This window comes from Notothenia rossii (genome assembly GCF_949606895.1).
Source record: "Notothenia rossii genome assembly, chromosome: 3".
Lineage (NCBI taxonomy): Eukaryota > Metazoa > Chordata > Actinopteri > Perciformes > Nototheniidae > Notothenia > Notothenia rossii.
In genome coordinates, this window is record NC_136901.1 from 7,783,940 (window position 1) to 7,798,757 (window position 14,818).

General features: G+C 44.8%; 1 protein-coding gene across 3 annotated transcripts in view; it reads right to left on the bottom strand.

Moving 5' to 3' along the window:
* appa (amyloid beta (A4) precursor protein a) overlaps positions 1-14,818 on the bottom strand; it is a 28,206-nt gene that overhangs the window by 5,677 nt on the left and 7,711 nt on the right. The window contains exons 2-12 of one of the 3 annotated variants that reach the window (XM_079673039.1): positions 8,063-8,230; positions 6,990-7,119; positions 6,731-6,843; positions 6,417-6,607; positions 5,693-6,063; positions 4,920-5,087; positions 2,754-2,887; positions 2,137-2,211; positions 1,895-2,053; positions 1,030-1,158; positions 846-945 (exon numbers count right to left, since the gene is read on the bottom strand). In XM_079673039.1, the coding sequence (XP_079529165.1) occupies positions 846-945; positions 1,030-1,158; positions 1,895-2,053; positions 2,137-2,211; positions 2,754-2,887; positions 4,920-5,087; positions 5,693-6,063; positions 6,417-6,607; positions 6,731-6,843; positions 6,990-7,119; positions 8,063-8,230 (1,738 nt within the window). The remainder of the gene's footprint in view (positions 1-845; positions 946-1,029; positions 1,159-1,894; positions 2,054-2,136; positions 2,212-2,753; positions 2,888-4,919; positions 5,088-5,692; positions 6,064-6,416; positions 6,608-6,730; positions 6,844-6,989; positions 7,120-8,062; positions 8,231-14,818) is intronic. The other 2 variants (XM_079673040.1, XM_079673041.1) reach the window with 2 other exon arrangements.

The window sequence follows — 14,818 nt, forward strand, 5'->3', positions numbered from 1 at the left end:
GGAGACGTCAATTATCAAATTATTATATTAGCAAACTTCTCGCATCTTGTTGTCTTCAGTAAGTCACACCTTAAAAAGCTCTCAGTGATGATTGAAAAATATACATGCAATATAATTGTATATATTAAAATGCTATATAATATATGAAAACGCTCTAATATATATATATATAAACACATCTGCAATATAATTGACTGATAAAATGTATTTCTTATTTGTTTGTTTAGACTTCTCTAGGATGACGTCACAGCAAAGAGCCTAGTTGAGCCTCTTAGCGACTTTTATTTGAACTTTAGTTGCTCCAACGTGTTTAATAATTCCGATTAAAAAAGCTGACAGGTGTTTGTATTAAAGGAAAAAAGGGACAGACAGCCTCTTAAGAAATGTCATATATCTTCTTCTTCTGCGTATGTTTGGTCCTGTGTTTTGCCGCGCAGCACAGACTGTGAGAATCTCCGAGACAGAGACACAGATGGCAGCGTGACGCACAAAACTCCAATAAACCCAAAAACCGAGAGAGAGGGGCGACAGAGAGAGAGAGAGAGAGAGATTTATGTTCCCAGCAAACGGTGTAATTTGACCCTGAACAGAAGAATTAGGCACAACAAAATGTCCTAATCAACAAAACAATGGTGTGTTCAGTTGCTGGAATTCAGAGCGATGTAATCTCTTTGTGACATATAACACAATCAGAACAGAGTGTCTTGATTTATCTCATGCGCAGCCACACAGTGCTATGACCTCGTGTGTGTGTTCATAGGTTTTCTTTATTGGTCGGTTTTACTGTACTTAGTTTTATTTGTATTTCTGTAAACATTTTTGCTACAGGTCTCAAAATGACTCACCGACTTGGTCCTGGATGTCGTCGGCCACCCCGGGCACCTTGTAGAGGAGATCCATAGACTGGTTCATACGCTCCTCACTGATGCGCAGGTGGGTCACTACCTGTTAACACACACACATGCACATAAGTACACTGCACACCATGTTTAGCAAAGTGGCTGTCTATAAGTGTAATCACGCTGCGACCTGAGGTCTGATCTGCGCAGCCTTCTTGGGATCCACCATGCGGACGTGCTCATAGTGTTTGAGGGTGTGCTGCCGGTCCTTCTGCTCGGCACGAACGTACTTCTTCAGCAGGCTGAAGACGTGGCGAGGCTGCAGCAGAAGATGACAGGTGGTGAGGGGCAGAGGAAGGGCGGGGGGATTTGTTTATGTACAGTCTGGATCGGGAAACCAATCGTTGTGAAATGTGTAGAACACGATACAAAGCAGACGGAAACAATGTTTTCCACCCGTTGTGTTCTCCAGGGTTCATACACTTTTTCACCAAGGATTTTCAATAACCTTTAGCTAATTTTCCATGACCAAAAAATTACTCTTTCTCAGCGTACCACTGACAATGGTTTATTTTAATATGGAACAGGAAAATAAGGTCTGCATATGAAAGATGTTGGTCCTATCTAAAACAAATCAAATAGGCTGACTAGCTTCTACACGCTAAAGCAACTCAAATCTCTCACCAGCAAAACACCTCAAGAGTTAAATGCCATTTTACGTTTCATTACTATACGATACAGTATTTATTATCATTATAGTATTACTATTTTGGCGATTAAATAACATATACATTATATTTGATGCAACTTTAGTTCAATTTCCATGACTTTTCCAAAACTTTGGGAAAAATATTGTTTTCCAAAACTTTTCCAGGACCTGGAATTAGCATTTTGAATTTCCATGACTTTTCCAGGTTTTTAATGACCGTAAGAACCCTGGCTCTCCATATCAGAAGGTCCGGGTGATTCAGATATGAACCAGACATTTTGGAAATGACAGGACGACAGTGAGATCTGTAAGAGGACATTGCATCCAGTGTTCTGTCAGAGCGTACCCGGGGGGGGTCCAGCTGCAGCGCCGTCAGGTAGCTCTCCAGAGCCAGGCGCCGGCGGTCGTTGAGCAGAGCCTCCACCCGGGCCATGTGCGTCTCCACCAGCTGCTGCCGCTCGCTGGCTGCCTCCTGCTCCAGCGCCTCCACCTTCTCCTGGAAGCGCTGCACAAATTGCAACACATAGATACAAAAGCACACCGCAAAATATCCTGTGGTTGTACGCATCCAGCATGTCCTTTTTTTACCTGGATGACGGCCTTCTTGTCAGCGCGGGGGAGGTTCTTAGCTTCCCTCTCGGCTTCCTCCCACTCTCTCATCACCTGAAATGTAGAAAAAGATCCTGGGTCACATCTGAAAGAAATCCCAAGTTGAGGGTCTGGGGAGCCGTTTAAACTTTAATCATCTCTCTCTGTGTAAAGAACGATGGAAAAGTCTGGTGATTTCGAGCTTCAAATTAAAATAAGATTGAGAAAAGGAGGGAGTTTCTGCAGGATAATAAAGTTGTTATTACCACATAAACCGTTTCTGGTCCCTTTTTTGGCAAGATAGTACCTCAGTGTCACCCTCTCTGTCTCACAGGGTGTTTCTTTAATTAAACCCAGGCCTTTGCCATAGAAAGAGTATGAAACCAACTGTGTGGAATCAGAGGATGTTGCGCCTGTAGATATGATGGTAAAAAAAACTAAACTTTAAGGGGGTTGCAGTTGTTGTTTGTCATTGCTGGGGACAATGGGTTAAAAAAGCCGTCTTAATCTTTGACTCATTCATGTGTATGCATCAACTGCTGATGAGCGTTCAGTCTGCTAAATATCCTCTGCTTCCTTCCTTCCTTCCTTCCTTCCCTCCCTCCTATCCGTCCTACCTGCGACATCCTCTCGCGGTGTTTGGCCTCCAGGCTCTCTTTGGCCTTCTGGAAGTGGGCGTGTTCATTTTCGTCCGCTGGCGTCCCCAGGTAGTGGTCCACGGCGTCGGGGGAGCTGGGCGTGGCTGTGGGTACTGTGTGAAAAGGAAGTAAACGGGTTAAAAGGCGTCTTTGAATTGGTCTATCTTGCACACACTAAACACTTAAAGGCCCTTGTATGCTCATTTTCAGGGTCATATTAGTATTTTGTGCTTCTACTTTGACTGTCTCCTACTCTTTTCACCCTCTGTCTGAAACCAGACTGCTGTGATTGGTCAACCGTTTAGAGAGCCCCCCACCCCCCTTAGCCTACAATTGGGATTTGAGTGTTTTCAGGTCATTCACGTGCACAAAAACCTATACAACACACGGAATAAGCATAAAAGGCCTCTTAGATGGGTTGAAAGGGTTAGTGAGAGGAAGAAACTAGGTAGTAGCTGGAAGCCAACCGCCTCCGAAAGCAAACAAGCCTCAGATGACCGGTAGTCTTTTGTGTAGGAGAGAGAAAACCCTTCCTCTTTTATATAAGTCTGCTCTCTGTGAAACAATGGCCGTTTCTCAATGTTGAGTAAAGCTGCTGCAGAGCCACTACTTCAAGTATACTACGTCATTGAGTGGCGCCGAAGGACTGTTTAACTGCCCAGCATTCGGCGCCACTCGATGACGTAGTATGCTTGAAATAGTGGCTCTGCAGCAGCTTTACTCGACATTGAGAAACGGCCACTGACTCCCCTCGGCTTCAAAGCACAGACTGAAATGTTGTCGACTTACCAGCGAGAAATATGATGGCATGAAATGTGGATTTAAGGATTTGAAAGTTCATTATCTTTCAAAAGCTGCTAAAGTGGTGGTGGAAAGTACATTTACTCAAGTTAAAAGGTAGGGGAGATAAGAATGGAGAAACCAGCTCGAGTGCGCTGGAATTTGAAAGTACTGCCCCTTCCTTCAGACTTCCTTACAGAGCCCCTCCTCCAACACACACGGACACGCACATGACCAATGAGGGCACGAGATGGAAGGCTGACAGGCAGGTAGGCCATCCAGTTGTTTTAGCCGGACCGGCTCAGATAATTGGTCGTGCTTTTTACAGCGCCACGGCTTCCACAGATGACATTTGTTTATGTATTTTTTGTCAAAGCATTTCATATATTCATTGCTATCGGGATGTTAAGAGCATTCCATGGAATATAGTAACAAGTGTTTCTGAAGGGAATTACCTACCCCACCTTTAAGTGGAAATATGTCAAAAAGCGTACTTAAGTATTTCCTGTAGTGGAGCACAGGATGAAAAGAAAACAGCAAAGAGATGTTTTTCCCTTTGTCCTGAGCCGAGCAATCACAATTTCTCACTTCATCAAGTTACATCCTGCACACAGCAGAATTAAAGTCAGAAAATTAAAAATAATGAAAAAGGAAATATTGACAACAAAGATGGCGACATGTGAGAGTTTGTGTTTTGCAGTGGAGGACATAAGATACTGCAGCACTTTCACACTCCCTAGAAATCCCACACCAAAGCACACACACTCTCACCTACACACACACACACACACACTCGGTACGGATACAATTAGATTAAAATACAGGGGGATGGAGAGAGCATGACTCCATTTTGCTGCGGGGCAGATCATGCTCTTCCTGACAGAGACACACACACATTTTGAGCAAGGTCACTGAAATCAGCCAAACACTTAGAACACCTTCCACTACACACTCACACACACGGCGATGACAAAGGGCAGCTATTTGAAACCCAATCAGTTCCCTTTGTGACTGACGAGCTCACCTTTCATTATTAGGAAAATCTGATAACTAAATATAGCAAGAAGGAGGGAAAACCATCAATCAATCAATCAATGTTTCATTGTGGGTCTGAAGAAGCTCAAGGAAAGGCAGGTTTTCCAGCACATAAGAAGAAGCAGTGTGAGAATGAAGGGGGGGGTGCACACACGATCATATTTGAGGCTTTAAGAATCCAAAAGAGGTTTGAGGAAAGTCTCTTTTGAGAGAAAACACACTTGTTTGTTTGACAGACAAAACACGGACGGCGAGGAAAAACTAAAGGTCAGCCAGGAAGGGAGTTAAAAGCGAGGGTTAGAGACACACCGGCTGCTAATGGAGACTTACTGACGCTGCTGCACACAGACAGGCAGTACTCCTCTGAGTCAAAGTTATTCCTGTTGCCTCCGCAGCCGCCGTAGATAAACTGAGCACAGCGGCCCTCCTGGGGGTCAAAGAACCAGCGGGGCAGCATGGCCCGGCACGGACCGGTCTCTGCATTGGACCAGCACACATCTTGGGAGGACACACACACTTGTCATGATTCACACACACACACACCTCCACAGAGAAGTCTCTTTAGCTCAACAGGTATGCCCTTTACACTTTTGCTGATTGAAGCTGTGATTTCACCAGCTCTTATATAACATGGTTTTCATTTGTGTTTTATAATCCATGTGCAATGTGTTTTTACATGCCGCTGTAACATGTCCAATCTGATCTAATCTAGCAGGAAGAGAGCCAGCTATTTATGCATCTTGGAATTTAATTCAAGACCAATTTAACCGTAAATGAAGAAACAAAGCTGTTGTGATAGTAATGGGACGTAGCTAATGAAAGCTCTGAAAAAATAAATGAGCACAATAAGAAAAATGACAGAAGGGAATTAATTTGTGTTTAGCAAAGCATAAAAAAACACGTGTTGTGTGCTTGTGTCACATTAATTTAAAGTGTGGGAACTGTTTGTATAACACACGACAGGAAAGGGAAAACCCACAAAATGCATAAGAGAAATGTGGATGTACAAAACGCAGTTCATTTAGAGCAGGCCTCCTCACACCCTGATGATGAAAAAGAAAAACTATTTATAGCTAGTCAGAAAAAGAAAAAAAAATTCTTACCTTTGACAACCTCCTCCACAGACTCGGTGGTGGTGGTAGTGGTGGTGGTCGTCATGGCAACGTTGGTGGTGGGCTCGTCGGCGTCATCTTCGAACGTGTCGAGCACGACGTCATCTCCCTCCTCCTCGTCCTCGTCTTCCTCCTCCTCCTCCTCCACTGCCTCTTCGTCCTCCTCTCCGTCTCCATCCTGGTCGTTATCCAGCACGTCCTCTTCCTCATCTTCCTCGTCCTCATCCTCTGCTGCTGCTTCCTCGTTCTTTTCCGGGGCTACCTCCTCCTCCTCCTCCTCCTCTTCCTCGTCCTCGTCCTCCTGCACCACAGATGGCCTCGCTTCCTCTTGCTGCTCCACTGGCTCCGGCTCCCGCACCATACTGGGAGGAAAAGGGGGGGAGGGGGGGAAGATGGAAAAATGAAGGTACGGGAGGAAGGAGACATACGGAGAGGAAATTGGGAGGAAGGGGAGGGGACAGGGAAAGAGGGGTGATGAGGAAATGAGGAAGGATGGGTGTGAGGGAGGAAGGACAAAGACTTTAAATTAACTGCGGTTTGCTTCCAATTTATCCTCATGCTGGAAATGAGAGTGGCGGCCACTCTGATCAACTGATGTGCTGCTGCCTTGCCCTCATTCGTCTGTGTGTGTGTGTGTGTGTGTGTGTGTGTGTGTGTGTGTGTGTGTGTGTGTGTGTGAGTGTGAGTGTGAGTGTGTGTGTGTGTGTGTGTGTACCTGTTGTCAGAGTAATCAGTCTCCGCTCCACCCCACCAGACATCGGAATCATCAGCGTCCTTCTCGGCGCTGTCGGCGTCTCGCTCCGCCTCCGCCGGACAGCACACAAACTCGACTCCTCGGAAACGGTCGATACCGCACGGCAACAGCATCCCGTAGTCGTGGAGATTCATGGTGCGGTCTCCACAGGACTGCGCACACACAGGATGAGAAAGATGGATCAGTATCTGTTCCTGCTTGTTCGTTAAGTGTCTGTCTGTCTGTCTGTCTGTCTGTCTGTCTGTCTGTCTGTCTGTCTGTCTGTCTGTTTTCACCTCCTTGGCGACGGTGTGCCAGTGCAGGTGGCTCTCACACTGGTCCATGCGCTCCTGGTGCAGGAACTTGCACTTGTCAGGCACGAGCAGGGCGTCACTCACAAACTCTCCCACTGCAGGAAACACAGGATCCATATTTATCATTCGTACAAAGCCACATTTAAACCAACTGGTCCAATAATCTTTTGATACTAGTATTTTAAGATTGTGATTAATGGTGTTTTTTCGTTCCCAGATTATTATCGATGACAGGACTCACCCAGGCAGCGGTAGGGCACCACGATGTGCATGTGACTGCGACACAGCTTGTGGCCCTTCTTGCACCAGTTCTGGATGCTGATTGGCTGGTTGGCCTCCACTACGTTGGTGATCTGCAGCTCTGGGTACACCTACACACACACAGGGTATTATAATACATTATAGTGACATGATAAAGTCTAAAAGAGGAGACTATGTCCCCACATGCCCCCTGTCCCCCTGTATTTTGCACAATAGTTAGTTTACTCTGTCCAAATCCACCAACCCTCATTTTGTATCACGACACCTTCTCTCCTGCTTCCTCTCCTCTTGTGTCTCTCCGAATGCACAGGAAAACAAGATGCTACCATAACCTTGTCAATCTCTCAGTCTAAATCCAATCCTACATTCAGTTTTGGGATGGAAAAGATAACTCATATCTTTATTTATATGTTTGATATTCAAGTGCAAAATGTTAAACTGATGAGAGTGAGCTTGTTTTGGTTATCTCTGGATTTCTTCATGGAAATCTCATTATCTGTTTATCAGACAACCCTCTCTATCACTTCCCGTGATAGCGTACACGGCTGGCCCAAAAAAACAGAGGTCCACTGTGTCGTTTGGGTTTTGTTCTACATCGTCTAATGAAATCAGAGTCACATGGCTTTAAGCAGCTTGTTTACTGAGAGTTTCTGCATCGTGTCAACCTGCCAAATTGGGGATTTTGGTGAATAAGAAACTAATCTGCCTGCAGACTGCAACCCACTCGTGATGGACTTCTGTGCTCTTACATTCTCTCAGACCAGCAGGAACAAATTCCTCCGTCTGTGCTCTGATATTCACATTATCTTGTGTTTTTGGCATCTTGGCGTCCATTTTATTGGTACCACCTACGTCTGAAAATTGTCCTCACTTGCACAAACACAGAAAACTCAAATAAGAAATCAGCTAGAAAAGAAAAAAATTGATATTGCAATACAGTCTGATACAGGCATTCTGTCCTGCCTAAATTCTTAACCCGATTACAGACTGTTTATTGTGTTGGGACACACACACACACACACACACACACCACCCCCCCCCCCCCCTCTTTACCTCCTGGCAGTACTGCAGGATGCCCTCCTTGGTACCGATGCAGGTCTTGGTGCCCGAGGGGTCCGGCTCCCACTTGCCGCTCTGAACGTTGATGTGCATGTTGAGTTTTCCACAAAACATGGCCACCTGGGGCTCTGCCAACAGACCCATAGAAACATCTGTAGGCACCTGGAGGGTGAGAGGAGACACAGACAGAGATTTAGTCAGATGTAACGCTTAATAACAAACAGGAGCATATTGGGGCCTCTTTGTGATGAGAGAATAATGGAAACAAGAAACCACAGAAGATAAGCTAGAAAAGGAGTGTAGCAACACATTTCCCATTAATATGTTGTGTTGGATTTCCTATAATCAAACTCTTCAACGGAGCAGTTCTCAATGCCTCTGTTCATATATGTCGGCTGCTGTCGAGTCACGATCTTGCAGCAAAACAATCAATATTTTTATAGGAATAAATTCCCTCAAACACAGCCTGGAGCAATCTGACACACACACACTGACACACACACACACACACACACACTCTGACACACACACACACACACACACACACACACACACACTGACACACACACACTCTGACACACACACACACACACACACACACTCTGACACACACACACACCACCATTTATGGGAATAGTGTACAGCACAGGAGCAGGTTGGCCGGGGGCAAGGGTTTGTTCAAGTGCATGTGTATATGTGTGTGTGTGTGTGTGTGTGTGTGTGTGTGTGTGTGTGTGTGTGTGTGTGTGTGTGTGTAAGATATTCTTTACTTAAGTCAAAGTAGAAATATTTATAGTCTTCAAATTCTCCATTACAGGTGAAAGACCTGCAGTCCAAATGTTACTTTAGTAAAAGTATAATCAACATTATCATACATAGTTTCCTGCATGTGTGTTTGTGCTGCAGCTCCCGAGCAGAGGAGGTGGATGTCTGCATTGTGCTGGCAAATGAGCTCGAAACAAAATGGGAGGGAATATGGGGGAGAGAAGAGAGGGAGGGAGAAGAGGCACCGCTGCCATTGTGCACTCCCTAATCTTGTTAGCGGTTTTGACGGCACTGGCAGGCAAACAAATGTTGTTTTGTGAGATGGATAGCATATTTCTTTACTGCAGACTTGATTCTCTCCCAACAGCCCGGGGGCAAAAAGTCTCCTTCCAATGTGAGAGTCATCCATCCAGTTGGACACATTTGCAGCTGGGAAATGTAAATCTTTGCATTGATTTAGCTCGCATGCGTCTATGAAAACAAGACATATTACTATTTTAAAACACGAGTGTTACATAGTGATGTCACTATGTTCCGGAAGACCGTTTACATGCACAAACACCTATATGCAAACACACTACAGGAAAGGTACAAAAGAAGCATTATCTGGCCCCTTTAAATGAATAACATATAGCATGTAGCGAGGTTGCATTAGAGAGATGTGTTGCGATGGAAGAAGTCACGATTTACTTTTCTCGGTTCTACTCTTTTTTTTATTGTTTGTTCCCTCTGTGTTTCAGATGATTAAACAAATTGCTTAAATTGCCTTGTGGTGCGGACACCACTGGGTAACAAATCTTGCTCAGTGTTTGTTTTTGTTGTTCCTGTCGCCCGTTATCAATTTATCTCTATTATTTTGTTTTCCTAACCGTTGGAAGCCGAATTTTTAATTAAAAAGAAATTGCCCAGCCCTACCCGAGCCATTAACCAGATAAACATTACACTGCATTAGTGTCAACAACTGCTAAGTCATAACAGTAAAACAAGTCATGTTCTCCTGAAACGATTGGTCTAGCACTCCAACACATTGTACGTGACATCTCTGAGTGGCTGACTAATCACGACAGAGCCGGCCAGCTGACCAATCAGAGCAGACTGGGCTCTGGTTTCAGACAGAGGGTGAAAAGAGGCAGTATGAGAGAAATAAAGAGCTTTTTGAACATTAAAGCACGGAGACTAATTACAAATATGATTGTGAAAAGAAGTTGGGCTCCTTTAAGGAAGTGCAGCCACACAGCAAGGAGATCAGTGAGCAGCGCTCACAGAGAACAGATCAAGTCCCATCCGGCTCAACATGAGGGCAGGAAGTTTTGGAATAATCGTTTAAAAAGTTGTCCGTGTGCGTGCTATCTTTTAATTAACTCTCTTTCCTGGGTGCCCAGTTTCACTGCGACCGTATCTGCCCACCTTCTGGCCTCTCCCTGTCGCTTACTGAAAGAGAGAAAACCCACTTCCTGTCCGCTTCAGGCACAGGTACGCAAATCTGTGGCAAACGCTCGCCGACATTCAAATGCTTTGTGCCTTCCTCTTTTGGCTGGCAAATCCCCTCCCCGCCTTTCAGCCTCTCTACTGCTATCTCTCAAATGCTCTGTCTTCGGCTGAAGGAGGAGGAGGAGGAGGAGGAGGAGGAGGAGGGGGAGCCTTTGCTGCAAGCTTATAAATCAAAGTATCTGGATGATGGCGGAGGCAGGAACGGGAGGAGGAGAAAGTGAGAGGAACAATAAGCACAATGGGGAGAGATTGGAGGACAGATGAATTGGACAATAAGCCTTTGGGCTCGAGCAGAAGGTCAGGGGAAACCGAAATGATGTGAGGAAGGAGAGCCGGAGAAAGAGAGAGGGAGGAAATCAGGGAAAAGACGTGTAAACGGTGATAGGGGTAGTTTAGAGGTAAAGAATGATTATTCAGTGCTGGCTACGTCAAAAGACAAATCCTCTGTCAACAGAAATAATCACTGCAATTACCTGAAGGTGTGTTTGTGTGTACATAGGATATATGTGTATGAATGAATGTATGTATGTACGTATACAGAGTGGTGCAGGAATGAGTCCTAAAGCTCAGAATGTCATCACTGCACACATTTTTATTTCTTTCTTGTCTTTTTGAATGTCGTTGTGCAGTTCTGTCCTAATGAGCATTTTACAAGAGAAAGGATAAGAACAGTAAGATGGGTTGTTTTTCATTTCCAGTGCAGAAATCTACCGACAGATGGACATAAAGAAAAAGCAGACGAAACAAATGATGAGACATATCAGCAGCAGAGTGTTAGCATATTACAGGAGGAGACACCACCAGCCTCTCTCCTTCAGTCTTTATCCTGTCCCAGCTCTGGTGCACATTGCCAGTCTGCCAGGAGGGCGGTGGGGGGGGGGTAATCTGGGCACTGAGGATTAGGAAGGCAGCCGGGTCAGGAGACATATCCCCCTTTGGTTTCAATCTGGCGGGATAGCCATCGCCAGAGGAAAGGAGGCCGAGGCTTTATCAGATTGACCCCAAGGTGATCGTTCAATTAAAGTAAGCAGCAACACAAAAAAAAAACTATTGCTTCTGCTTCAATATGTTAAATCTTAGCGTCCTCACAATCATTTGGAATGAAATAGAATTACTCCATAAAAAAGAAGATAGACAGACAAACCGAGAATCTAATAAATGTAATGCAATAACAAGTTTGTGGTAGTAAAGCGATTAAAGTCCGATTATTCGCCGCTGCAATTTGATAGAGTGGTTTTCGACCCCAAGGAGGTTTATGTGGAGCTCACTGCAGTTCACACGGGGGATTAAGTTACATCCTAATTCAGATCACACTTTGCATCTCAGACAGGTGGCCTCCTCCCTCAGCCTGAAACCAATGACCCAGATCACAGCCAGGTAAACCTCAGACACACGTCGCCTCCTCACGTCATGGTCTGCCCTTAAGTCGACTAAAACAGTAAATATTTTAGTCAAGATTTAGTCGACTAAAAGTCTGAGCATTTTAGTCAAATAAAACTAATTATTTTAGTCTACTTTTTGTCAATGAAAACGGTTGAATCTTTTTTAGTCATCAGATTATATAGAACATTTCAGTCAAACTAGTCTAGCCAAAACCAATCATTTGTCATTTTAGTCAAACTTATTTCACAATAAGATTTTATGTTGTCCTTATTTGATGAAAAACACAGGTTGAATGATTAAGAACCTTTGCAGAGAGTATCAGCTTTGTGGTGTTTTTACCAGCTGTGTTATGGCCACATTGCTTCCCTTCTGATAAAACAATGCATTCGCTTCTTTTCCTCCGCCTCATTGTAGTGAAAATGGACCCAAATATCACATTGTTTCTTTCTCCCGTCCCGAGCAGTGGTGGCATTAGACTTTTTCGTTGTCAGTCATTTTGACGGACAGGATCGTAACATTTCCGTCATAATCCATTATTACCCGTCGAGTGCACAATTTATCACTCACTCGCGCTGACGGGGGGTATTCGGTTAGCGCGAGTGCGACCACTGCTCCCAAGCCCTGTTGTTGCCATTTTATTTTCTGTTAAATAAGGTTAGTTAGACCATGAGTTAGACCCGAGTCTTCCTGACAGTTCATATTGTGCCGCTGCCCGGTGGAATTCAAATGTACCGCCGCGCGCAGGACAGACACACAGCTGCTGCCCAGCCGCACTACCGGAAATGGAACTGCTGGGAGAAAAACTGACTATCAGAGATGTAACGTTATCTTTGATAATATTTCGTCAACGAAAGTAAAGAGAGATTTTAGCATAGTTTTTATTTAGTGAACTACATTTTCGTCTCGTCACTTTTCGTCAACGATACTGCATGATGATTTCGTTACAGTTATTGTTTACTGCCGTCGGTGCCGTCTCGTCATCGTCTCGTTTTCGTCATGGAAAAAAAGGTCGTTGACGAACATATTTCGTCATAGTTTAAGTCAACGAAATGAACATTATTTAGATGCAATCTCAAAATTCTGACAAAAAATTCTTTAAAGAGGAAATATTCTGCTCATGTTCTGGTTAATGTTTTTATTTAACCTCATCAATCAATGCACTGCACTCCCAATGTAGGGGACCTTTAAAGATATATGACTTTGCTTCCCTTTTATGTACATTTCCTAACCACTCCCAGCTGAAAGTCATTGTGTAAAGGGAGTGTAACATGTCCTGATGATATGTGTGATTTAATCCGCTTATGGCTGCCTCACTCACAGATGTGATCAGCGGCAATAAAAAGCGTGTTTATTACCCATTAAATGTAAAATGGGGGAAAAAGAAATATGGCTTCAGACTCTCTTACAACTAAACCCACGCCATGTATCTACTCCCTCACACAGAGGCAGTTTAAAGTGAGCACACACACTTTGAAGTGTCCCCGTGGGTGCCAGTCCCGCGGTGATATTAATTGTACCGTCTTATCTGAGCGGCCCAGCCCTGCCATGGGGAGTTGGGTGAAGGTGGTGGGGTTTAGTAAAGGGGGGAGGGTGTTTTAGATCATCTCATCCCAGGGGGGAGAGTCCCTGGAGAGCAGGATGTGTCGCACAGCCACACACACACATCCTCTTGCTGGCCCTCATCTTTTACAGGCATCTTCGGCTACTTTGTCCAAACGAGTAGCAATGGAAACTAAAGTATAGCACAATACTTAAGTAAGCATACTTTCCAGCACCGCAGCGGACATATAGTGCTCTCCTTTAAGTCATCAATCAATCACTGTGTGGAATCGAGCAGCCGGCCTGTCTGTCTGTGTGTTGTTTACACACACTGTCCACAGACAACACGGCCGTGGGAATTTGTTTGCTTAGCTCGGAGAGGATATGTGACGGCTGAATTAGACAAGACTGGCGAGGGGACAGAAATGCTCAATGCTTGTGCACGTCCACACACACACGTCCACACACACACACACACACACACACACACACACACACACACACACACACACACACACACACACACACACACACACACACACACACACACACACACACACACACACACACACACACACACACACACACACACAGTCTGTAATCCCCTTGACAAGCAGGGCCCTGCTGTTACCTAAAACCTTCAGATCGTCTTTGACTGGACTCTAAGTGTGTGTGTGCAACGCTTTACCGCTGTGTGTGTGTGTGTGTGTGTGTGTGTGTGTGTGTGTGTGTGTGTGTGTGTAGCTATCCACGCCTGAAGTTTGGGAAGCAGATTTAGTGCGTATAGTGTTCGGTTTCACTGATTACAGGGCAGACATTGCTTCCCCTCACACTCCCTGTCGGACATAGGTTCAATTACAGAGCAGATTTAAAACCAGACGGTTGGGAAAGTAGCGGGGGGAAACTGAAGCCTGAATATGTTAGAGAATAAAATGGGTGTGGGATTTATTGGGGTTTAGTTCAGGGTTAAATTGCGGTGATCAAGGTTTTGTCAACTGACCGAGTCTGTTCACATTTTATCTTTTCCATGAACCAGTCTTTAAACACAGCCAGAGTCCTGTTCGTGCATATCAAATAAAGGTCTCCTCGCTTACTAGGCTCTGGACATGTCTTCTTCACTTACTCAAAGCTCATCCTTGCCCTAAAAAGTTTCCACTTTGAGGGGAATCTAAGTTTGTTTGATTCTTCATTCATATTCAACACGATTAAGCTTTGTCTCAAGGGTTTCCACGGGAATTAGCATCCCAGACAAATCTCTTTAAAAATCTGATTAAGGGTGTGGAGATAAAAAAGTCTGACTTCTGCTCACTTCATTTGGCTAGACGTGATGGAGGGTTTGCTTAGTAATAATATCCATGGATACGGAGCCTGCTCTCCTCTCCGGGGGAACTTCCTGTTATAACCTCCCTTTGCCCTGGTCACCTAAGCAACCTGAGGCAACACCATTTACCCAAGTCTCCAGGGAGTAGGAATTTCATCATCAGGTGTGCAGAAAATCAACATCTAACCAACGTAACGGCCGACTCCTTCGGTAACAGCCTGTTATCCAGCTGGGAGTCGCTCTGCACTGGG